At 36.4% G+C, this 26105-nt stretch overlaps 1 protein-coding gene across 1 annotated transcript in view; it reads left to right on the top strand.

Moving 5' to 3' along the window:
- Positions 1 to 26105, top strand: part of POLN (DNA polymerase nu) — an 89867-nt gene that overhangs the window by 19762 nt on the left and 44000 nt on the right. The window contains exons 13-17 of the mRNA XM_040065108.1: positions 92 to 145; positions 352 to 417; positions 15367 to 15424; positions 16938 to 17015; positions 17442 to 17556. Of these exons, the coding sequence (XP_039921042.1) occupies positions 92 to 145; positions 352 to 417; positions 15367 to 15424; positions 16938 to 17015; positions 17442 to 17556 (371 nt within the window). The remainder of the gene's footprint in view (positions 1 to 91; positions 146 to 351; positions 418 to 15366; positions 15425 to 16937; positions 17016 to 17441; positions 17557 to 26105) is intronic.

Below are 26105 nucleotides of genomic sequence, written 5' to 3'. Positions count from 1 at the left end.
AACAAGATGCATTTGGAAATCAGGATCTTCAATTTGAAAAATGCCTTATTTTTTATAAGTAAACATTTATCTTAAAATTTATGTATTTTAGATTCATAAGATGAAATCAACTTATGTGGATGGACTACGAACGTGCATGAAAAAGGTAGAAATATATAAAGTAGCTTGTAAAATCCTAAAAAGATGTGAAATGATTGCAGTGTTTACTTTTAAGAACTTTTATACGTGGAAAATTTAAAAGAATTTATTTTCTATTTTTTTGTTTTGATTGCAGTGAATTTTACTGATACTTAAATAAAATATAGCTATGTGTCTTCATTCTTTTTTCATTTGCTTTTTACTTGATTACAGGGATTTATTTCCTCTACTTGGAATCAGACAGGAACTGTGACTGGCAGACTTTCAGCCAAACATCCTGTAAGTCAGTTTATTGCAAGATTTGCATTTTAATTGAAATGAAAAATTAATACTACTTGTTCAAAATATGTCATATTTTTAACACAGGAAATGTTTGTTTTCGTGCATGTCCAGCTGTTGCTGTATTGTATCTAAATGGTGGACAGAAAAAGGTTATAAAATGGGTATTTTACTGTAAGACATCTGTTCTTAGGCATATTTTGTGTTATCTGTGATCAGAATTAACACTGTTACCTGAAATAGAGGAGTACAATTGTGGATCATGCATGTACCTTGAATACATCCTTATGAATTCCTGGTGTTCATGAAGCACTCCTTGTAAAGGAGTGAGCCCTGGAAGGTGGGTATTGCAGAAAAAAAAGGAAGCTCTCTTCTCTGGAGTTTGACTTCAGGCCTTATAGCAGTAAAGGGCTCAGCTGGCAGTGCTGGTGCTCTGGAAGTCTTGCTTATGTTGCTGTGACACTTGGGCTCTTTGTGCTTCCTCTCTTGTCTATAATGGTCTCCATGTACATGTTTGTGCCTGAAATGTGTTTTATTTGACTTTCTGGACTTCTACAGGTTTGGGTATCTTTTTTTTTTTCCCCCCCACAAAGTGGCCCTTCAAGAGCTTACTTGAAAGTATTCTATGATCCCATCTCTCTTGGTGTTTTTGACACCCAGTGACCTTTGGCTGTACAGACTGGTGAGGCCTTTGTGTTCTCTGTCACAGCCCATGGCTGCATGGACACGAGTGCAGGACCTGGTGTGGGATGACATGGGGCTGCAGAGCTCCAGGGGCTCAAGGCATAGGAGAGAGAACAGCAGAAGAAAAGTAGTGACTCTTATCTGGGGAAAGTTTCTGTTTGCTTTAACCATGGCCTCTTCTAGCAAAGACCTGGCCTCTGGTGCTGTGGATGACAGGGAGCAGATGCAGAGATGGGATTGTCTCATAAAGGCTGGAGGGAATCTGTGAGGCTGTTGTCCTTTTAACTTGTGCCCCGGAGTGTTGTCAGTTCCTACGCATGCACATTTGGGCACTGCTTATCTCTGCAGGACCCAAACTTAACCTTCATGGGTGCAAATGGCATTGGGAGCTGTCTGTAGTCTTGGAGAAAGGCCATGGTCTTCCACAGCTGTGTGTGAGCAGAGATGTAAACTTTAACAGTTGTGCCCATTTCCCATGGATGGGCTCGTGTGGTTCCTTGCAAGTCCTGCCTGGAATGCTGGCTTTGGAGTTCTGACAGAAACCTGTCCTGGGGGTTTCTCACCCTCACCATACTGGTGACTTCCTTAGCTCTTCTTTCACCTGTCTTCACAGTTCATATTTCATTTGCATCTTCCTACCCTCGTGGTACACGTTTCCATACAATTTGTCATCAAACAATTTATAGGAAGTGCTTATGCTTTTGCTGAGTAAAAATCAGTGTTTAAGATTCTGAATTAACAACAGAATGCGGAAGTGTTACTGCTGCTCTTGTTTCTCATGCACTCAGATGGGAGAAAATGAGAGGAAAAGATGATGATGAAGATCACAGTTTGCTGAATTCTCTGATGCGATGCACAGCCATTTCCAAGTCAGAGCAGAGTAGACAGCTGTCTTGAAAAACCACATACAACACAAAGTGACCTTTGGCCCTTCATAGTAAAAAGGACGTGAAATCTATTTTTCTTAAAAGATGTTTTTCTTCAAAATAATGCTGCTGAAGTTAGCGTCCAGGGTAGCCTAAGGCTGGCTTTTCCTTCTAAGGAAAAACATTGGCATGGCTTTTTTTTTTTTTTTGAAATGTTTATGGAACTTACACCATCTGTTTCTGAATCATTTATTGATACTGAAGATATACTGCAGTGCCCAGTCACTTAGCAAAGTGTTAAAGGATTGAGAAGCTTCTTGCCAGAAATCATAAATATTGGAGATATTTTTGTGGTTCCTGTGATATTATGTCAAATTTTAGCTGAATTTTTGCTGAGATAGTTTATTTTTAACTGTTTTTAAATGCTTTAACAAGTGATTAAAGCAAAAGATAAGTGTGAATCAGATTCTGTGAGAATTCAAATGGAAAAACATCCCATGCAGTACTTCTGAGAGATGGGATTCCAAACAAAGGTTTCTTTATCTTTCTTTTGTTTTGTGAAGGTAATGGATCTATCTGTCCTCTGTCCTTTAAGGGATTTAGTGGGGCTCAGGGGGGTTTTACTTATAGCTTTGAGGGGAAATGACTAGACATTGGAAACAGAGCAGAATTTTTTTCAGATAAACTGTCATCTTCTTTCAGACAGTTCCACATTTGATGTATGGATGGTACATATTTTTGGCTTTATGTGGGATTTTCTCAATAGATAAGTTTATTCACATGAATTTTTATGACTTCTGTGTTGTAGCAACTTAGAGGGTTGTTCTTAGCAGCACTTTACTTCTGTGGCTCTCCATGTGTTCACCTATTTTAGTTTCACTGTGCACTTCATTTCTTCTCATTTGGTTTCTTCCTCTACAAAATATGTGCTGCATAAATCATATGTTTTTCATAAATAACATCTTATTAATGTATGGTTGCTAAACAGGGACACATTTGATCTTGCAGTCTCCTGTTACTGCATTGTAGGCATTTATTTACTATTTTTGGAGAACCTGAGTATCTGAAACCTAAAAGTAAATATAAACCCTACAAATTATTTTATAATGTATCCAATATGCTAGTTAGTTTTGATTTTTTGCTCTATGTTGGATTGCTTATGACTATTAGGGGAATTTAATTAGGTTTGATATTTGAATGTGTTATTTTCAAATAGTTTTTGTATAAATTTATTAGTCTTGTCTACATTAGGATGCTCTTTGATTATATTGCTCATATATAACTTTTCTGTTAGATATATTTATGACATTCCTAAAAGCTTGTTTATGTGCTCCAAACCCACCTGGAAATATCTCTATTCAGCCTCTCCTGTTTTAAAGCCAAAGAAGTAAGTGAAGACACAAGTGGAAAAGCATAAACCCAATTAAGGTCAAGCCCCTTTCAGAATGAAAAGAGAGAAATCCTAACTTGAGATATAAAGATTGCATAAAATTAGATGTTATAATTTGGTTTAAGATGTAAATTTCAGTGCTAGAATCACATATTTTGTTTTAAGGTTTCTTTCCTCCAGGCTTCTGCAGCAGAGAGAACTGAAATGCTGCTAATGAGTTTATGCCTCTCTGCTTCAGAAGATGTTTGTTATGGAAAGCATAAAGTGGTGGGCTTCAGGGAGCATTTCCTTCCTTTTAGTAACAAAAAGTTATGCTGAAGATTAAAAAAAAAAATCATCTTCTTGGAGGAAGTAGAAAAAACTAAGAAAGCATTCCTGTTCTTCCTCAGGAAAAATGCTTTTACAGCTTGTCCAAAAAGGCAAAGAAATAAAATAATTTAACCTGTCAGTCAAAGAAACATGTTAGCCCATAATGTGTTAGTCAGGAATGTAATTTGAAAGGGAAACTAATTAGGGCATATTGAATGTTAATGTGGTTAAGGAAAGATCATAACCTGAAATGTAGCATATATCTCACAATAGAGAATTACATGCTTGTTTATTAGAAAATGAGTGTAGTAAGAAGTGTTTGGAATATGAATAATGAATTTACCCATCTGGTTTTCATTCTGAGGGGAGAGAACTCCTTGAAGTAGAGGCCCCTCTGAGCAATTGCTATCCAAAACGAGTCTGTTCTCTCAATTAAGTTAGCAAACCAGTATTTCTGATTATCTATACTGTATCCATGTTATTTCCTCTCTGGGCTGGATTTTGGAGTGAAAAATTTTCTAATTCTCTCTGAGATTAAAATAGCAATGTGGTTTTGGCATAGTTTTGGGATTGTTTCTGCACAGTGTAGATGGGCTGGTGCTTGTTTCTGTCCTTTTTGTAGCAGAAACAGGTTTTACGTCTTGGCTTCCCCACATGCACACTCCTAGCAGGGTGGTCTGACAGAATTGTGCTACCAAATTCATTTTGACAAACTTCAGGCATTTTGTCTAAGGCCTCATTAAGGCTGCAGGCTGATGTGTGATACTATGAATATTCTTTCTGAAAGTTTGAGTCTGTGGTCACAACTGGATTCCAGCAGAAACAGGACACTCTGCAAGGTGTTCCAGTAGTGATGAGATTCTGCACTGTCTTGTTTTATCCCTGCCCCTTTCTTTGACATCTTTTAGAAGGTTTGGCAGAGGCTGATGCAATGTGAGGAGTCAGACACCAAGTCTGGGAGCAGGGATGTGCTTGCATTTTGCATTTTTTTTTAACCCCCTCCCCAGAAATGAGCCAAGGCCTTGGCTGCTTTTGAAACTGCAGTGATAGGAATAAGATTTTTGTAAACTTGTTTTCATACACTGTCCAGCTGAGAAGATTATTTACTTAAAATGGACAAGTGGTATGGGCCTTACATTTTCATTGATCTTGGAATGTGTTTTCTATTTTTTTTTTTTTTTTTAAAGAATGTTTATCGGAAAGCACTGGGGATAGAGACATGTCAGACACATTACAGGTTCATATAAAACATCTTGTCTAAAGTCTTCTCTAATGTCATCTAGGCTAACAAAATGATTTTTAGGTAAGTATTCCCGAATGTGGGCTTTGCTTTTAACAAGGGTGGGTTGTCTTAATGGATATGAGAATGTGTCTGTGCTTTCTTGGGCCTATGAATTAAAGCAATTTAATGTGGTATTTTCTAGTCAGTACAAAGCCCTGTCACTCAGATGAGCTGATGTGCTGTTAGAGAAAGCCAGAGTGTGCTTGCTGATTGTTGTGGTTGATTGGTATTCTCTGAGCATCTTTTGCATTCAGAACATATTTTTGTGCCATATTTCTTTTTGGTATGTTTATTCCAATACTTTTGAGTCATATGGTGATTATCACTGCACTAATAGCACTAAAATAGTATCTCATTTTATGAGTAGAGTTATGGTGTTTTTATAGTCTCCTCTGTTGTTGCTTAGTTTTTTTTTAAGTAATCTTAATGAAGGCTTCAAACAATTATATTTACAGTATTGGAGACAGAAATTTTCTATTTCATCTTTGTCACTCATCACAGTTGATGTTTTATGATAGGAAAATTGTACTTTGGTCCAGTTATATTTTCAGGATGAAATTTTACACTCCCTTAACATTGCAATAAAAAGTTGTTAGGTATTAGAGGGACAATTGTAGTGTGGAAAGTCACTGTTGGTCCTATCATAACACTCGTATCTGATGCTCTAGAACAGCATTGTGTTGATATTACTCAAATGCAGAAACAAGGTTTCTTCATTATAGGCCTTTGTTCTCTCAGCATCTGGACAAGTGTGTCCTTTCCTATGATATATGCACATCTTTGGCATTCTCTGTTGTAATGCTCCTGATTTGCATAGATTCATTATCTCATGGTGAGTGGGTACATCCAATACATGGACAACATTTTATAGCATAATTTGGCTCAGTAAATTATGCTTGTAGCATCATCTGGGCTGTAATACTTTAAAAAAAGCAGTTCAATCCTGTCCTCTTCTGTTTGGGACTATCTTTATATCTATAATTGTTCTCTGTGTTATTTAAAGAAGAGTAATGTGCAGCTGGTATAAATCCGCTTCCTTGCCATGTAATAGCATGAAAGATATCTGCATTTTATTTATGCAGGATAAGGTAGTCTGTCATTATTTCTTCTACAAGCTAGACATAAGCACAGAAACAAGCAAGAAATTAGAATTGACAGCTCAAAAATGAAAGATTCTATACAACTTGGAAAAATATCAGCCAGATTATTTTTAGCACATTAAATATTGACTATGAAGGCTGAAATCCTCCTTCATTGTCCTTTAGTTTCTGGCAAAAGAAATTCTCAGAGAAGCTTAGATTTGTAGAAATGGGGGGAAAAAAGTTCTAAAATCTTCCTATGCTAGAGAGGTAACAACACTGCATGCTTCCACTTGTTGCTTTAAAATTAGAAGATAATCTATTTCAATCCAGTATGTAGAAATTAAATTGTCAGCACTTGAACATTTGCTGCTGTTGAGTGGGTGTTTTTAAGGTTGTTGATTATAAGCTGATTCATTTTATCCTTTAAATGGCCTTTGCTGGTTATCTTTTGGGAATGCTCTAGGTAAAAGCCAAAGCAATGATCATGTTTTAGAAATTCATCTTGGAATACAACTACTGCTTCTGCCAGGTTATTTTTCTCTATAATATGCATGTGATTGGAGCACAAAGCCAATAAGAATCATAAGTAGAATCGTCCTTGCTAAAAAACTTGTTTTGATTAAGGTAGGTTTCATACCTTACAAGTTCAAACCTGTATTCTGTTGTATAAGATAGTCTACGCACTTTGTTGTGTTTCTTGGAATTTTATTAAGTCTGATTCCATGTAATCTGAGAATAGTTTAAAAACAATATTAGCATGGAGTTTAACTTACAAGAAACAGTTAGTGATATTTGCTCATAGCCTGTCATAGCCATTGTTCTGTTACTGTTTCTCCATTCACATTTCAACTCCTGGCTGGGCACTTTTCCCATGCCTGAGGTTGGCAGATGCAGCATCCCCTGATGTCTGTGCTGGACAAAGTCACTGTACCTTTGTAAGCCCCGAGGAGTTTCATGGAGCCCATCTCCTGCTGAGGTAATTTTTACTGTCCTCATCTATAAGACAATTGCTCAGACTGAATCTTCATCAATGTGCACAAATACATATGTGATCCTTATATTAACTATCTCTGTGTCTGTTATTAACTTTTCTGTTGGAACCTCTTGTGAATTGATTAAGATTTTAGAAATTCTGCCTGATGGTTTTCTTGGTTTGCATATGAAGCACTCAATTAGAGGGAGTTTTAGTTATACATTTTAGGAACTACTCAGAGCTTGGAGACTTATGTTCTATGATTTTTATTCTAAATGTTCTGACAGGACATTTAAAATAAAAATCTCATATACAAATTGCCTTGTCTTACAAGCTCTCAAAAGAGGGAAGTGTTACTATATTTCTCTGATGCCGAAGTCCTGTTTGCAGGCTTAACTCAATCTCAGCATAGATTTCATTACATTTTAACATAGCAAAAATATTTAAATAGTTTTTTTTCTATGTAGTGCTTTTCTACTGTACAATTTTCTTTCAATTTGTTTCTAAGAAAAAATTAAAAGGTCTGAGAGGTCTGACAAGACCAAAAATGAAGAATTATTTTAAAAAATGGTTTGTAGGGGAAGATCAAAAGTTAGGTAGATTGGAAGAGACTTTGTATCTTGGATGGACCAGTTTACACACAGTAATGATTTTTCCAAAGCTTTGTTCATTTGCATTCAAAAGAAATTCAGGAAAATTATCTCAGTAGCTCTACATGCCTATTATATTCATCTTTCTCTGCTGACAGTTATTTTTATTTCTGTGTCAGTAAGTGGAAAAAATGCCTATTCTTTATTTCCTCAGCAACCTTTCCTAAAGCCTCAGGAAACTGTAGAGTTTTGGAGATGGATGTGCTCTCTCAAGTTTGGAACAACAGTGGAAAAAAAATAGTGGCTTGTATAAGGGTTGCTGAAGATGGACTGAATAGGACACAGATCTTGTTGACACCCAAGTGACCTTGCTGTCCATAGTTCTGTCCCAGAACTATGGCTCTCATGTACTGGTTCTGACTCTTGGGAATTTAGAGTTAAGGACCACTTCTGTAACGTCAGGAACTCTCCTTTCCTCATTGGGAGCCAAGAGACATTACTTATTTAGGTTTCCTTTAACTCCTTCAACCAGCCTCCTGTTCACAGCCTTTTAAGAGGCATTCCCTTCTAACATATGCTCAATAAATTCCTCAGTATGTGGAACAATCTTGTTTGAGATACTAAATTTTACCCTTTTCATAGAACACCCTTTACGTCTTTCCTTTTAACAGTGGATTCCTCCAGCCTGGAAAACTTAAAATTTTTTGTGTGCTTAGAGGTCTGGTGTTTGTACCTTTAGACAAATATTCCCTTTCCTTTTAACAGTGAATTCCTCCAGCCTGGAAAACTTATAATATTTTGTGTGCTTAGAGGTCTGGTATTTGTACTTTTAGACAAATATTCCATTGACATTGTTTACTTTAAAACTATAGTATGCAGCTAATCTACAACTATACAATATTTACTATCTCCAGCTGTCACTCAAAGGGTTGTTATCTCTATGCCTTAGCATTGTTTTTTTTCACCAAAACCAAGTTGTATCTCCTTGGACTTCATCACAGAGTTTGAGCTTCCCATATTAACGAATATTAGTGTAACAGAGCTAGTAGTCTGTGTATAATTTTCTTTCAGGAAAATGAAATTAAATGAATAATAAAATGTAGTCAGCTTATATACAGGAAAGAAAAGCAGTCTCTTTCTCTTGAAAGATGCAAAGAGCTGTGTCTATACAAACTTCCTTGCTTGCTTTGCAAAGGTGAGTAATCTATCAGTATGCAGCCAAGAACTGGGGCTGAACCCATGATTTGACAAAACCATTTGTCACACAACAAAGATTTTATTCAAACCAGTGAGTAATTTTTTTTTTTTTTTTTAATCATTCATGAAAACCTTTTCACGTGCCACTAAATCTTTATTACCTGAGATCATTGCCAGGTCTAAATTTCAGGTAATATGGCAGAAAGAGAATTAGTTGTAGGAAATCTAATACACTTTTCTTAGGGCCTACTCTCTGAAATAAGAAGTCATGAATTTGGTTGCCCTTATTTCAGTTTGGTTGCCCTTTTTTCCTTCCTTGTGTTCACATCTTTCAAAGCTGATTAAGCTTGTGGGAATGGGATGAGTAACCTCTAAGTGTCCCACTTCTCTGATGTCTAAAACCTTGATAATTCTTTGCTGCCGAGTAAGGCAAGAGAGGAGTGCCTTACCTTTGATTGATTGTTCTCTGCTGGTAAGTGGCAACTAGTACCAAAAATGAAGGAAACTTTCTCCAGAAGTCTGTATAATTCTGTGGTTTTTGACAAGGAAAATAGATGGCCTTAATTTTCCACCAGCCACTAGATGGCAATTGCAGACAAGTCAAGATTTGCTAAGGAATGCATCCATACCAGGCTGGCATTGCTATGGTGACCTTGTTCATTTTCCTCTTTTCTATGTTTTTTGAGATGCATGCCATATTTTAAAAATCAGATCTTCAGACTGTCTTGAAATTGTGTTTCATATAGAAGTCCCAGAAAATAGCTGTTTATTACTTTAGAACTATAATTTAATGCTGCTGTGGACAGTAATTAAACGTGGCAATTTTCTGAAAGGTTTTTTTAAATTATTTTTGCAGTGTAATTTCTCATGAGTGAGTTGCCTCCAACTTTGGAGATGCCAGATATATTGAGTGAGTTTGATGTTGTGAGTGCCCTCAGGACTCAGTCTTTTCATCCTGCACTGCAAAGATGTTCTTCTGGGCAGGGTGCAGTTTTCCTTGCTAGTTCTCCAATATCTTTGGCCTTTAACAATGGAGCAAGCAAAGTATTGATGGTTAAGGAAGCAACTTACTGAACCTGTGCTTACATTTCTTCTCAAACTGATTAAATTTATCATTAGGTGTGGTCCCATGTAGAGCAAGAGAAGACAACAGAAAAAGAAGGAAAAGGGGTGAGAAAATTTTGAAGAAGCAAATAAAACAGAGGGAACAGTAAAGAATAAAAAAATTAGCAATTAAAATTTTTAAAAAAAGTAATTAGAAATTTGGAATATAAAGCTCAAAGGAGTTGTCATCCACCTATCTATTAGCATTGTAATGAAGTCTGGTCTTACAGACCAAAGACTTACTTCTGCTCTAAAAGTATTACAATGCTAGTCATCAAACAGATGCCATGGATTTAAAAGCTTTGTGTTTCTTCGTGTAGAGCTGAGTTCATGTTCAAAGAGAATAGTTGTGGCCTGATTATTCTATTAAACTTTCTGGAGAGAAGTTGCTAAGAGAATCTGCAGAAACCTTTTACTAGCAACGCTTTGGTTTGTGCTGTAGTGCTACATTTCATGAGAGAAACTAGAATTTTGCTGCTCTGAACTTTTCTCTAATGGAAAAGAAAATCTGTTTATTTCTCAAGTATGAGGAAATAATTGGTTTCCTGAAGCAACATCTATTAGAGCAATTAAATTTAACAAGATCGCAGTCCCAGTAAATTTTATTGCTTGCAAGAAATGCAAGTAGCTTTTGCTATTTGTTGGTGCTGGTAGCCACTGTAATACAATAATTAATTCCTTTATTTTACTGTAGTGTTTGGCACTGTGCCTCACTAACAGCTGGTGGATTGGTGACCACATCAGGATATGTACAGGATAATTTTACCTGGTTTAACTCCTTCCTTCTATATGTTCGGTCTAACTCCTTGTCTGTTTTTTAACTTCCCTTGTGACACTTCTGTCCTGTATACATTTATGAATGAATACTCTTATCTTAGTAGTAAGTTTTGTCTCTATTCTTATTTTTAAGTAAGGTCTTGGAACAGTGTGGGAATTAGTCAGAATCAAATGCCCACAGAATAGTCAGCAGCCATCTGTGTGCATTCCCATTTATTTCAGTAACTACCTGTTACATTGTTTTGTTCCCCTCCCTGACGTTTGTAGGTCTTCAGAACAACATATTCCATAGAGGTTTAGAAATGCAGATCTGGCTAGTTATAGATTAATGAGCCATTTTCTAGTAAAGAAAAATGCTTTTAACCATCAGTGCCTTTGTATACAGACATGGATGTCTATTCTGAGAGTCATTGGGGTTTGACTGAGGTTACTTGTTCAAAATAACAATTTATACTACTTGAAAATGTAAATGGGGAAGAAGAGAGATGTAAGGTTTAGCTGAATCCATATTAAAACTGAAAGGGGAATCAGAATATAGGAAATAGAATCAACAACCCTACTTGATGTAGAGTAATAAATAAATAAATTGTACCACCAGCCTCTGTGATTAGGTGAAATCTAACTGCACTGGCTTCAAAGTTATATTATCCAATATGTGTCTGTATACTGTAGTCCTTGGAAAGAACTGAAATAACATACTGGTTTTTATCTAGGAATTAATAAAAAAATTAGTGGCAAATGAAGATGTAGAATTTTGGATACCAAAAATAGAAAGCTCAACAGAGTTTAACTGACTGAGAATAAATTCATAAAACTGGGAAACTATTTGTTTGATTTTGATTGGTATTGTTTCATTAATAATTCTACTTTCCTTGCATATTTTGACTTTCCTTATGGATTACAGCAACGTTTTTTCAAGGTGAGGCTTGAAGCTGTGTTTGTGAGGCTTTAAGAGAGACATCCAGAGTCCATCAGTTCTGAGCCTCCTTGCCAGGACTGCTGGAGATTGTCTATTGAGGGTTTGAGTATCTCCAAGGGTAGAGGTTTCAGAACTTCTCTGTGCAGCCTGTTCCAGTGTTTGACCGCTGACACAGCAGAAAAGTTTTTCTTACATTCAAATGGAATTGGGCATCAGTCAGAAGAGCCCTGTTCCATCATGTGTACATGCTCCAGTCAGGCATCCTGAGTAGAGGACAAGGATCAGTCTCTTGACCTGCTGGTGATGCTCTTCCTGATGCAGCCCAGGATGCTGTTGGCCTTCCTGACTACAAAGGCTCATTGCTGGCTCATGTTCAGCTTGTTTTTCACCACGATCCACAGGTAATTTTCTGCAGAGCTGCTTTCCAGACTGTGAATTCTGTGGGACCCTGAACAGCCCCTTTCTCCAGATGCCTGAGGTCCCTCTGAATCACTCATCTGACATGTCAAGCACTCCTCAGGGTTTTGGATTGCCTACCATCTTGCTGAGGTTACCCCAGTCCTTTTATCCAGGTCACAGATGGAGCCTTATTTGCCCCTGGGCTGCTTTAGTAGTGACTGACCTGCAGCCGCTCTTTGTGCCACTCAACAAAGCCCTTTGGACCTGCAGTTCAGCCAGGATTCAGTCCACCTCACTGTCCACTTATCTAACTTGTACTTCATCAGCTTCTCTGAGGCTTTTATGAGTGAGTGTTTTGAAAGCCTTGCTGGAGTCAAGGTAAACAACATCTGCTGCTCTCCCTGCATCCACAGAGCTGGTTACTGCATTGCACAAGGCTGTCATTGGTTAAACAAGATTTCCCCATTCTAAATCCATGGTGACTACCCCAGATCATCTACTTGACTTTAATATGTTTGCAGATGTTTTCTAGGATTATTTGTGACATCATCTTCGTGGGAACTGAGGAGAAAATCAATGGCCTGTAGTTTTCTGCATCTTCCTTCTTGTCCTCATGGAAGATAGGAGTAACAGCTGCTTTCTTCAGAAATCTCCCTTGATCATTACAGCCTTTAGATATCTTGAAGCTGGGATTTTGGTTTCATCTATCCTTCTATCATTTGGAACCTCTGGAAGTTTATTTTGGATTGTGGTGCTGTTTTTATACGTTTTTAGGGTTTTTTTAATACTGCTAGGATTTTCTTGTTAATCATCTACTATAACAGTTTAACCTTTTTTTTTACCCTCACTCAGAAACAATGAGGAGAAGCATTATAATAGTTAACTTCCACAACCAGCTTTTCCACCACACTCTTTCAAGCGTTCCTTCTTGTCTATTGGAACGTGATTGTTCAGAGGGCAATTTTGTTTCTCTGTAACTCTTAATAGGATGTGGATACCCTTTTCCAACAATAAGGGGTAACATTCACATCTCAGATTGGATCTGTGAAAGCTTTGCAGAAATACTTGAAATGCACACATAGATGCAAAAATACAGGCTGTATGAGGTAGCCCAAAGTGGTGATAATCATGTGCCCAAGCCACGCTAATTTCCCACTTCTGATACAGTAAAACAGTCACCTGACTCAAGCAGAAGAAAACTTGATATTTGGAAGAATCTTGTGAGATTGTCTCCTTATTTTTCTGTTCCTTTAAATTTCTAGAGTAAATGTAGGTCATCAAATCTGATGATCTAAATCTTAGACTACATCAGCTCCAGGGGAATCTTAGGACAACTTGTCAGTATGTGTCTTATATTGATATGTTGAACTATGCACTGGAGATTCCTGTCTTTGCTGGCTGTAGAGGGCTTCTACACAGTTTAAACCAACATCTTGCCTAAAATCAATTAATCTAAAATTAGATGAGAGGGATGTGCTAAACTATTCCAATAGCTTAAAGATGAGCATTACAACTCACATGTTTCTTGAGTTACCTCTTTCCTGAAGATCTAGTCAAATTATGAGTTGTTAACTAATTTACAAGTGAAAAGATGTTTTGCATTTGTAATTACTTACTAGTATTTTTCAGAATTATTAATAGCACTTTTAAAATTGTGTTGAAAAGTAGGCTTTGTACATATGTTCTCAATGAAAACAAGATAGCAATGTAGTGATTGATTTTTACATTGTTGATAGATTCTTTTTTTTTCATTCACTTTGTTCAGGATTTTGAAGCCAATGAGACAAGGAAAAATCAGTGAGAATAACTATAAACATTTTTAACTGTGCAAGAAATTACCTGACTAAATACATGTCACAATACCAGTGCAGAGAGGAATGAAAAGCCTCTCTACATCCTCTGTTAGAATGGTTCTCTAAGTCAGAATTAAAAAGTTTTTTTAATGTGTGTAACATTATGCTCCCACATTCGTTCCTGTTCATAATAAAGGACTACATTTTCTGAATTTCTGAGGATCTACTAGATTCCATGGCCATTTAGACTGCATGTTATTCATGTGAATGAGCATTGGTTCTTCCCAGCTTGTTATTGGTGGAAACCAATAGTTGCCAATAGGAGTGTTAATTTTGTGTACAGATTAAATAGCCACTTCCTTCAAAAAATGATTTTAAAATAGGCATTACCATAAGCACTGCTACAACTGTGTTTTTAAATATTTCTAGAACCTAAAGAATAAAATATTCCACTTGGCAAGTGTTTCTTCTGGGTATCGATGTACTGAGAGCGCGTTGCTAGTTTTTACCCATGCTGTGAAAATATTCTGTATGTTGTGTGGTAGTTTCCTATCTCTGTAGGGGGCTGTGGCAGGTGTTCAACTTTAATACATTTAATTGTACATCTTTAAGGGTGGTACTAACACTAGGAATGGTACTGTTGTGGTTTGAGGGTTTTGTTCTTTTGCTTCTGCTTTATATTTCAATGGCTTTTGCTGTCTGATTACCTCCCTCCCTTTTAAGTTTAAAATAACAATTTTTGAGTTGAAAATTGCATAGAAAATGATCATTCTGATTTGGAAATTATATAGCAGTATTCCCACTCTCTGAACTTCCAGTATCACATAATATTAGTATGTTCATCTAATTCCTGAACTACTTGCAAATTAATTATATGGAATGACAAAATCAGAGCTTGATACACATTCTCTTGTCATATGTTGCTTTTCTAGATAAAGAGGCATAAGGACACAAAATAACAGAAAGGAGTTGTCATGTGCATGTTTGGTGCTTTACTAGGGGTGTATGAACCCAGATCTTGAAAAAAAAGTCTGCTACTATTCCTAGTCCTGCATGTTGGTTGATAAAATTTGCTCCAGTTTTTAACCTGGACTGATGTGCTGTAGACAATAAAGCATTCCTTATTTATTTTATTATGCATTTCAAAAAAGTAAGAATATGGACTAGAAAAAATCCAAGAGGCTGAAGAATAGTCAGTTTTAGCCTGCAGGCAAGAATCTCATGTATTCTTTTCTCAGAAGTAGTGCACTATATCTAAAAGACACAGGTTAAAAAAAGAAGAAAGTTATTTTTATTGGATTACTGGTTGTCTTCTGTGGTGCATCCAGAGATTAGGCTTTGGAAAGGTCGCAAGTGAGTAATTGTTCTTAGAAGCTTCCAATTTTCATGGAAGAGCAAATGTTCAAAAGTGTCTGCAGATGCAGGGTGTGAAGATCCCTTTGGAAGGCAAAGTGGTTAAAATCTTGCTCATTATATGGGAAAAACTTGTTGGCACTAGTATCACTAATGCTGGTAATAAACTGTTCCTAAATATATTTTCATAAACTTGCACTTACTAAGCGTTTTTATTCTTCTTGTTTGTAGAACATTCAAGGTATCTCTAAACATCCAGTTACAATTACAAAGAAGCAGTACATAAAAGGTAAACTGTGTTTTTATTAAGATGAAAAGGCAGTTTTATCTAATTATTTTACTGAGTGCTATTATATTTTGAAGCAAGCTGATGGGTCCAGCATTAAATATCAGATGATCGATGTTTTGTTATACATTAGTGTTTAAACCAAATACTTTGTTCCTGAAAAAATATTTGGTGTTTCAACACTGATTTAAATAGTTACAAGCTTTTAGGTTATTTTTGTTTCCCTCACTTTTTCCAAATGAAATTATGCATGTACAATGCCTTAAATATGCTAGGGATGATTTTGTGTGCGTTCAGCTCATAAGGCTCTGCCTGAGTCAATGTTTAAGCTGGGTCATTTTAATCCTACTCACAACTATACTCCAGTAGTTAGTCAGATGTGTTGTTTTTGATTACAGAAGTGGATTTAAGGCAGATGGTTCAGAGAGAATCAAAGTGAAGTCTAGAAGAGCATGAGCCAAATGATAAAGAGAGAAGCCCACAGTAGCAGACTCAAATATAAAAGCGAGATTTTGGAACACACCTTGTCCACCTCAAATGCCTGCAGCCACCGCTGGGCACTACTGCTCATTGTGGTGCTGCTATGGGCAAACTTTGCCTTTTCACAGACATTCATTCCCTATGTTTGCCTTTTCACAGCCATTCATTCCCTGTGTTGGAAATTATACAGGTCATTAAACAGGAGGCTATGGAAGATAATGTAAAATTTTGACAGTGGTTTTATTTTATCTACATGAGTCATTTTTATAAGTATTTTTTAAAAGTTGCTATGAAAACTGTCAGCAGGGGCAGCATAAACATGAGGTGCTGGGCATAACTGTAGCACATGAAACTTCCTGAAGATTTTGCTAATGATCTTACACGTTTCTCAGAAATGTATTTTTGAGTTTTATCTGTATCACAACACATTTTTTTCTATTTTCTTCACTTTTATGCTGACCAGATTCTATTGCACTTCAAACCACCATCCCTCCCTACACTATGTCAAGTGATATTCATTGGATCTACTCAGTTTCTAGTACCTTGTGTTAGTGTTTAATGATTTTACTGGGGATTTCTGTCATTACAATTTGGATGCCTATGACAGCTCTATGTTCTCAATATTATATTCCCCACCATCTGTAACTCAGAATTTGGTTATTAACACATTGCAGCATGTTCAGAGATACAAAACTACATATTTTTACTTATTTTTATAGACCCTTCTTTATGAATGTAACGTTTATTAAGTGATCTGCGAATAATGTTAGTTATTGTATATATTTGATAGCTTGTTTTTAGGGAAGGGTTTGGATTTGAGAAAGAAAATAAGCTGTACTGCAAGGATGGTGGAGGTAAAGTTGTACATGACTGATACGGTGAAATAATTGCGATGCTGGCATTTGGTGCTCTGCTAGTTTGCTTACATTGCCATTTCTGTGGTGTTAGCTGTGTATTTGGTGCAAAACCTCCTGTGGTTTGTAGCACAGTAATTTTGAACCGCTGTTTGGGATTTAAATGTGTGTCTGCTCTCTAGGAAAAGAAGAGGACATAATAACTATTTCCCCAAGAACATTGTTTGTTTCAAAAAAAGGATGTACATTTTTAGCAGCAGGTAAGAGAGTAAAATATTATTCTCATACATATTAATATTCACAGTTCTGTCATGTCTTTTTTTCCTCTCCTTTGGATGGCATATTTTACAAGGCTGTCAAATCCCTTAGAAACAATTAATATTGTAATATGACGTGTATTCCTCATTATGCTTTGGAAGTGGATGGCATTTAAGCCTTGTGAGTAGAAACAGAGTTAATAAGATTAATTGACACATGAAGCTAATGAAGGATTGAGACACTTTGTGATCCATAGCTGGAATATAACATCTTCAGGATGAGCTTCTTATGGGCATCTATATATATACTTTGAGCGCGAAGAAGTGATTGAATATTCCAGTCTTGTATTTTAATTCATGATAGTCTGGTTAAAATGTAGATATGTTTTTATTTTAGAGCAATAGATGCATTTTAACACTGTTTTCTAGACTTTTCGCATATTGAGTTAAGGATCCTTGCTGACTTATCGTCTGAACCAGAACTTCTGAAACTGTTCCAAGAACCTGAAATCACTGATATCTTTGCTACACTGGCTTCTCAGTGGTAAGATTAAATGTTGCGTATTTTAATAGTAATTAGACAAAATAGTAAGAATACCCTAAGCAGTTGTATTACTGCATAATGATAACAAAAGACAGTATTTTGTTACAATATCTATTGTTCATACTATTTTAACACCAAGAATCCCCTTCTGTCTTTCTGAGCCTTTTTTTATCCAGTGTGGTTAATTACCACATATCAAAATGCTGCAACCCCACTGGCCGGTATGAGCCCTGTGGCTCAAGCTGATCCAATGGTATATTGTGAACAGTGGTTGCTGATAATTTTCTCCTTGTATTTTTTTTAACCAATTCTTTTTAAAAATCCAGAGCAGCTGTTAGAGAGGGTATCCATTTGAAAAAAGGCAGAACAGCTTTTCTCAGTAAAAGTACAAGCATTTTTGAAATTTACTAAGATATCCAATAGAAGTATTGGAATATATTTAAGAAACAGAGACTGGAGCTTATGGGATTTCTTTTGAACTAATAGGCTTCAGTGCTTCCATATTCTGGTAAAAGTGCTACCCCAATAATTTTAAAAAGTTAGATTTTTTTATCTCCATATCTGTTTAATTATTTACTGATCTCTTCAGTATGCTGATTAAAAGATTAACTATCAAAAAAAGATGAAATTAGTCACTTACCTGTTGAAGGTTTTTTTTATTGTTGTATATCATGGTGATGCCTAAAAATCTCACTTGAGACTAGGACTCCCTTGTACTCAACATTGCATGAGCATTCAATAAGTGACAGGATAGATATCAAGAAACTTGCAGTTTCATCAGATAGGTCAGAAAAAGATTGAATAAAATGCTGTAGCATAAGGCTGTTTGAACAGACAGAAGTTCATGTAAATATTATGCAATTTGCTTATTTTCTCTGTCTCCTTCTCTCTTTTATCTTTTAATCTCCATTTTAGTTGGAAGATTGTTAGCTGAAAATGAAAGCAAAATTACATATGATTGATTGAGCTGAATTCTCATCCTACAGTTTCTAAATTTTTGCAGACATAGTTTTCTCAAACATGGTATTTCCTACACACTTCCGTAGTTCACAGAATCTTAGAATCCTGGAATAGTTTGGGTTGGAAGGGACCTTAAAGACCATCAGGTTCCAGTCCCCCTTCCACGGGCAGGGACACGTTCCTCTATCCCAGGTTGTTCCAAGCCCTGTGCAACCTGGCCTTGAACACATCCAGGGCTGAGAAATATTTGTTAATATGCACTGAAGTTGTACAAAGAAACAAAATGGAGCTCACATTATAATTATCCTGCTACCACCAACTGAATCTGTACTCGAGGAATGTGCATTCTGGGAGAGCAAAACTCAAGACCACAAACATTTAATCAAATATAACTATGAAAAGATCACCTTTCTCTGAGAGCTTCTTAGATAAGCTTCTCTTGATGTTGCAATAAATTCTTAGCTCTAACATGATATCACTAGAACCTCATGATGGAGTTAAATCCCTATTTTAGTTTGATGGTTTATTGGAAATGTATGCATGGAGATGAGTCAAATTTTGTCTCAGCTCCGGGCAGGGCTCCAGAAATACCATTCTATTCAGCAATCTCACGGCTCTTGGCAGCTGTCAACCTCTTGCAGTTGCTACACGGTAACTTTAAATTTAACGGAATATTACAGGCAAATATTTTTATCAGATGGAATTGTCATGGTGTGTCTACAAAATCATTACGTAATGATTCTGCTGACTCCTCTCTGAAGCTTCAATAAAGCTAATGCTTGGAAGAAACTTTCTATTGAATCTGTTAGATGACTTATGAATCACAGAAACACGAAGGGCCTGTTTAATCTCATCTAACCTTGGATATCTGTCACAAACTTGGTGAGAGTCATTTGGCCAGCTGCTGATATGCCCTGTGTAATAAGATCAGTGTTGATTTCTCACCACTGAGAACAAAGTAGGTCTGGGGTTAGGCCAGCTTAAATGTAGACATCTCTCTTGGTTCTGACAAATTGAATTCCTCACGTTGGGTCAGTTCTTGCTGAACTCATCTTGGATTTTTGAATGTTGTCCTTAATTTCTTTGGCACCAAAGAGAAGATATAAAATTACAGGTTTCACAAATGCTTTCTCATTCATCTATTTATCATCTATTCATCTATTTATTCATCTATCATAGTCTGCTATTGATAAATAAAATCTTTGGGGCCAAAAATTAGTCAATTGACTTTATTGTAGTTGATTTTACTCACTGGTATTAGAATGAGTTATGAGAAGAACAAAATAAACAACAGACCTTTTATCTCTTCTTGGTCATCCTGTTTTCTCTGGGTCTTAATCCTTTAAAATCTGTGCAACTGATACACCAATAGGCATAGCAAATGTTTTGTTCTCTTTGAAGGAATTGGATGTTGTTACTTTTTGTAAATCTTTCCTGACATATTTTGTACAATTGGAAAAGCATTTACAAAAAAAGTTTTTTTTCTCTAGATCTATATAGAATGGATTCATTTCTGAAGCTCCCTCTCCAAAGACAAAAAATTAAGTTAGTTTTAGTATCTAGTAGCATATCAGCTTCTTAATGCATGTCAGGTGGTATCTTTTAGCAGTTTTTTGTATCTAAAAATCCTTAGACTTATGAGTATTAAATCATAAATAGAAAAGAATACATTATTAGATAGAAATCTGAGCCACACTCCAGAGTCCAGACAAGTTTTATATCAGTTTATTCACTTATTTTTTCTAAACTTCATGGCTTCTTTGCTGAAATGTAACTCCATGCCTTAGCTACCCTTTGAAGTAAAGCCTTCTATCTGAAATCCAACCTTTTAAAAAACTTTCACAGGCTTTTTATAGCATTTGGCAGGAAATACACATGGGTGGGCAGTTTTTGCAAAGATGTGAACTCTACGAGTTTCTTATTAAATTAAGATCTCTTATGTGTAAAAGCTTTCCTTTCATAATTTGGTTAGGTATTCTGTGCTGTGACTCAGCCTATCTCTGGTATCTTAGAGATACATTTCTCTTGGACCCCATTGAATCTGTGTTTCTGTTAAACATCATTCGTATGGAATCCTTCCCCTGGTCAGCAGAGCAGGTAGAGATGCCTAAGTATGTGCCAGCCCAGACTGTCTGTACATGGTGGTAAAGGGCTGAGTGGAGGTATTAACTTCCATGCTAAAATTCAGTCATGTTCAACACACTACCGAAACCACCAACCCCAGTGGGAGGCAATGCACCTGGCCAGGCCAGGCTGGGATCTTGTGCTACTCTGGTGAGAATGCAGAGACAGCTCATTTCAGGAGTAACTCAGCTCCACCACTCTGTGCTTCCCTGCACTGTGCTCAGCTGTGTGCTAGAGACACTGCTTGCTGTAGAGTTTTTGAAGTATCGTGTGTTCTCTTTGGCAGAACTGTCTTGAAGTGGCTATTCAGATAAAACTATCACAAAGTGCAGTTAACTACCACAGAAGCACAGAATGGTTTGTATTGGATATTGGATGGGGCCTTTAAAGAACATCTAGTCTATCCCCTTGCTATGGGTAGGGACATCTTCCAATAGACCAGCTTGTTCCTCTCTGCCTTGGACAGCCAATATATTTTCTGGTCATCTAACATCTAAAACTAAGATGATAGAGATTTTGATATATATGCTTAGTGTTCTTCCTCCTGTTCTCCTGATGATGATCATGAGGTATTACCAAAATTATTTTACAGTGAGTCTTCTGTTACGTCCTAGAAAGAAATAGCATTGAAGACAGGTAAGCGGCTGCTATTACAATACCAAGTAGTCCATTACATTAATGACACTCTGAACTCATAGTTCAGTTTAGGCTTGCCTAAACTTTTAAAAATTAATGGTATAATGTTACCTGCAAGTTCATCTTGTGCTGTGTTGCCTTGATGCCCCATGACAGTCATAATCCTTTTTAATCCAAATCATCATCCCAGTGCTGAGGATGACAAGAGCTGTCCTGGCAGCTGTCTGACCAGCCAAGAGACCTAACTGCTGTTAGACATCCAAATGACAACAAACCTCAGTGTGAACTTTCTCTCACTTCTTTAGCTTTTACAAAATAAATGAAAAATAAGTAATTGTATTTAAAATGCTGTTGATGTGCATATCTTAAAATCACTTTCAAAAACAGATGCTGAAAAATAACTTTAGCCTTTTAGGTAAGAATTTCTTTGCAGAATTTCTCAATTCGTGTAATGATTTCCAGTCTTTTTCAAACTGTTCTTTTGTCACCCTTCTCAGTAGGTTGTTGTTCCTCCGTTATAGTATATACTCATATTGACAACATTGAGTCAAAACCCAGGAAGAGTATCTTGATTTAGCTATGCACTCGAATACACCTTAGTATGGGGTTTCATCCTAGCTGACTTCTGCCTACTTTCCTGCCTGAGTGCTTTTTTGAATTGGGATAGTACTGCTTCAGAGTTCCTATGATTTGAGTATTAATCCGTACTTAAAATATTTGGGTAAGGCCTTTCCTTTGTTTCTCTAGAATCTGTCTCAGGCAACTGGAGATCCCCAGCAGTGATGAGTTCAGCTGTATCCAGCAGAGCCCAGTGGTGCCCTCTATCAAGGGCGGCCTGGCCATACGAGTGCAACTCTGTTATTTATGGCTCTGAACAAGCTTAGTCAATTTAAACTTGAAGATGTTGTGATCTAGTATTTGCTACAGATACTTCTAATATCTGCAAATTATATTTATGTTTCATGTTCTCAAGCCTGAAATAGAACACTGTTGTGTTCATAAATGGCCTAGCAGATTTATGAGACCATTTTTCCCTTTACAAATTATAACTATGAACTAAGATGGAAAACACGTGGACTCTATATCCTCATAAACCAAGAGGTTCAGAGGAAAAGACCCTGTAAGTAGATTTGTTGCAAATGGATTGAAGTGACATTCCAATACTCCAATATCCAGAAATTTAGGAAAGGGAATATTCAGGTGATTTATAGTTTCTAGGGATAATACTAGCATATGAAACAAAGAATATTCTCTCTTGACCACATTACTTCTCTGAGATTTAATGATATTTTTAGATTGTATTACTGTTACCTTCTCATGGTAAATATATATTCTCTTCAGAAGATATTTGCTATTTGAGAAGGGGTGAAATTAAGAAGGATTTTAGTAAATTGCTTACAGTATGATCTACTTGCAAGCATGAATTTATTGCTACTATAAACTGTATTTTCAATTGTGTGAGAGCAGAAAGATAATTGTCCCTGTGCACAAACTTTTCCATGCAGTGGTAAATTACCTGGGTATTTTCTGTCATATATTCTGTGTTATAGGTTATCTGTAGATACAGTGTAATGATACCCAAGTTGATCTATGCCTCAGAAAAATGCATTTAGTAGATAGCAGTGTTAGGCAGTTGTACTCTAATTAATTTTCAGTACAGAAATCAAAGAGTATGAATCAGAGAACCCACAAAAAGTTTGGCTGTATGCAATGAGTTTTCTTTAAATTCTAAAAGCTAAAAGGAGAGTAGAGAAACTTAAATAATCTCTATTAAAAATACTTACATATTACTGTGTAGTAGAGGAATAGCTCTAAAACTGTGCAATATACAGATGTGTTGTATATTAAAAGGTAGAATAATCTGAATAATCTGATAACTGCTGCCATTCCAGTATGAGAACAGGCATTCTCTTTAAAGTTATCAGTTTCTAGCTCTGAACTGTAATTTAACCTGTACACATTAACTACTGATGGTGCATTAACGTAAGATGGTAATTAGTGGATGCTCTTTAAGGGTGATATTTACTCTGATTATACCAATGAAAGGATGACTTGTGTCAATTGTGTGCAATGCTTACACTCATGGCAGTGTTTGAAAGAAGGCTGGAGAATTTGATAGTGGTCTAGTTGCTCCTGTTTCACATTGAGATCTGAGTTTTATAAGATCTAAACCACAGAATACTCCCATCTCTCTCATCTGTCATCCGTTTCCTCATATTCACAGTATTAGTGCTTTCTTTTGTGTGGTGATGGAGAACAGCATGAATACCTGTGCTTCTTCCAGGTATTGAATTTACCTTCTAGTAAGTACTGGGCATAGTAACTGTTCACCTGTGTGGCTTTCAGAGAGTTAAAAAAAAATGGCTGCAGATAACAAGACATATCTCATTATGTCTCTGTAGCAATGGCAGTTTATAGCTAAAATAGTGTGTAATTATCCTGGAATTCCAAGGGATTTATAAATTCTTTACCACTAATCATTTTGAAAAACATTTCATTTTTATAGTCTAGGCTTGGTTGGCTAATGCTTTTAACACATGGAAGGGTCTTTAGCTTATACCATCCTCGCCACAATCAGAGAAACTCGAGCACATTTCCAATAACCTTGGGAACTGCAGACTGTTTATAAAATGTTCTGAACATGAAAGTCCATCTCTTCTCAGCTGGTATTTCTGTGGCATCATGGTAATATCTGTTCTGAACTGTTTTGTTAGAGACTGACATGCTGATTTTGGAAATTACTTAAGAAAAAGCCTAGAGAGAAGCAAAGCACAGCACTACTTGAAATTAGCATGTTGAAAGGAGAAAAGGCTTTTTGTTATGTTTTTGTTGTTTTGTCTTTTTTCTTTAAAACAAGTTCAAGCATCCTTGAATAAAAAGATGGCAGTGCAGAAAGATTTGGTTTGTTCTTTGCAGAGTATCTTCCTGCAGGAGGTGTGGGATTTTATTTCTTTACCACCTGCCAAGCAGGGGACGCACAGAGCTGGTTATATCCAGTGACGGCCAGGTGAGCCAAACTGTTGCATACTGGCAGTTGGTCTGGTAGGAACTGTGTCAAAATAGGGACTCTTGTTTTTCCAGCCTCTTGGCAATTCAGGATACTTCCTGACAATAGCTTTATCTACTGATACCCTGCTGAGTTCTGAAGAACACAGGAAATAAGCAGAGGTATTTTGGATATTCCTGAAATTAATCAAAATAAGTCCTCATGGGCTGAATAATACAAAAAGATAACCGGGTCTGTTTGAAAAAGATAAGGTCAAGTATGCACAAATGCTTGGTGCTAGGCTGACTAAATATATACACACCTGCCCATATCTATTTCATATAATTTGTTTCAAATACATTCTTTGTATTAAATAAAGATTAATCCTCCACAAAATAGTATTTTTTCATGTTAATTCATATAACAGTATGGTATAGCAGATACGGAATTCAGTTTAGGCTGCCTACTCAAATAGCAAGAGCAAAGGCCAGTTAATCAGGGATAAGATAAATAGATTTCTGAGAAGTGAATGCCACATTTGTAGCTGAATGGTTTTTAAACAGATATGAATATTTGTCCTTCACAGATATGAATATTTGTCCTTCTGTATTAATTTTATGAAAATATTATCAACAAGCTTGAACAGAGTCATTATTAATCAAGAGATGTCACCTGTGTGTTTGTTAGCTGATTAAGGAATAATTAATTAATCATGCTTATCCAGGTGTATTTTTATTAAGGAAACAGGAAGAGCTTTAGCTCTCCTGTCCCCATTAGCAGACATACAGTTACAAGATGCAGCCACAGTGTTACACAGCTCCCTGTCCCCCAAGCAGAGCTATCTTAGTTTTGTTCTTTGTCTGAATAGTGAGCTATACCAGTTTAGGGTTCTTGGAGTCCCATATTTATCTAAAGATTTTTTTTAGATAATCCGGGCTATTTCATACGCTTCTAAGCTTCTAGGACATATAGTCTCTTGGGTTCATTAATTTCTCTCCTTTTTATGAACTTAATGTCAAATCTGAAATTAATTTGAGTTAATTAATTTTACTTCATCCATTGCAAAATGGCAAAATCTTTGTTTTTGGAGTTGCAATGAAGAAGAGACATTCTATGCCACTGAGCACATATCAAATGGTGAAACTTTTGCACTTTAAAGACAAATTAAAATCATGTCTACTCTTCACTGGGGAGTGTTTATTGTTGCTTCTAGAATCCTTTCAAGAGAGTGGAGAAAAGTTTTCCTGTGTGTGTTGCATGGCAGCCCCCTTAAATTAGTGTCACTGAGCATCTCTGCTGAAGTCTCTGTTTAGAAGTGTGTGACTGTGTTGTGATCCTTCAGGTCTCAAGTTTGCTTCTGTAACTCAGCCTGTATTGATTCCTGATGTAAATCAGGAGATCCTAAGCTCAGTGCTGCCTGCTAGGACACTTGCTAAAGGTTAATATAACATTTCTTTCATTATCATTTACTTGGCTTGTTTTATAATCCTGTTATAATTTTTAGTTAATTTCAAGGCTGCTTTCCTTTGGTGAAATAGATTCTGAAGAAGCAATTTTGCAGTAGGTATATAATTTTTGTTCTGATCAATATCTAAAATATCTCTCATCGTGATACTGATAAAAATGTGGAATCAGTAATTTGTTTTTTATGTGCAGTTGAGACAATTTCAGTTTGAATGGGAAAGCATGCTCTTTCAAATCAAGTCACATATTCAGGGGCAGATACTATGTACAGGTACTACTCATTATGAATCTGGTATTTAATAACTGGTTTGGTAAAAAAGTTGTGAGTGAGGCTGTGCCACTTGCAGCCCCTGTAGCTACTGTATGTAGTAAAAAGGGA

The sequence above is a fragment of the Hirundo rustica genome, chromosome 5, assembly GCF_015227805.2.
Source record: "Hirundo rustica isolate bHirRus1 chromosome 5, bHirRus1.pri.v3, whole genome shotgun sequence".
Lineage (NCBI taxonomy): Eukaryota > Metazoa > Chordata > Aves > Passeriformes > Hirundinidae > Hirundo > Hirundo rustica.
This window is presented reverse-complemented; position numbering and strand designations above follow the sequence as displayed.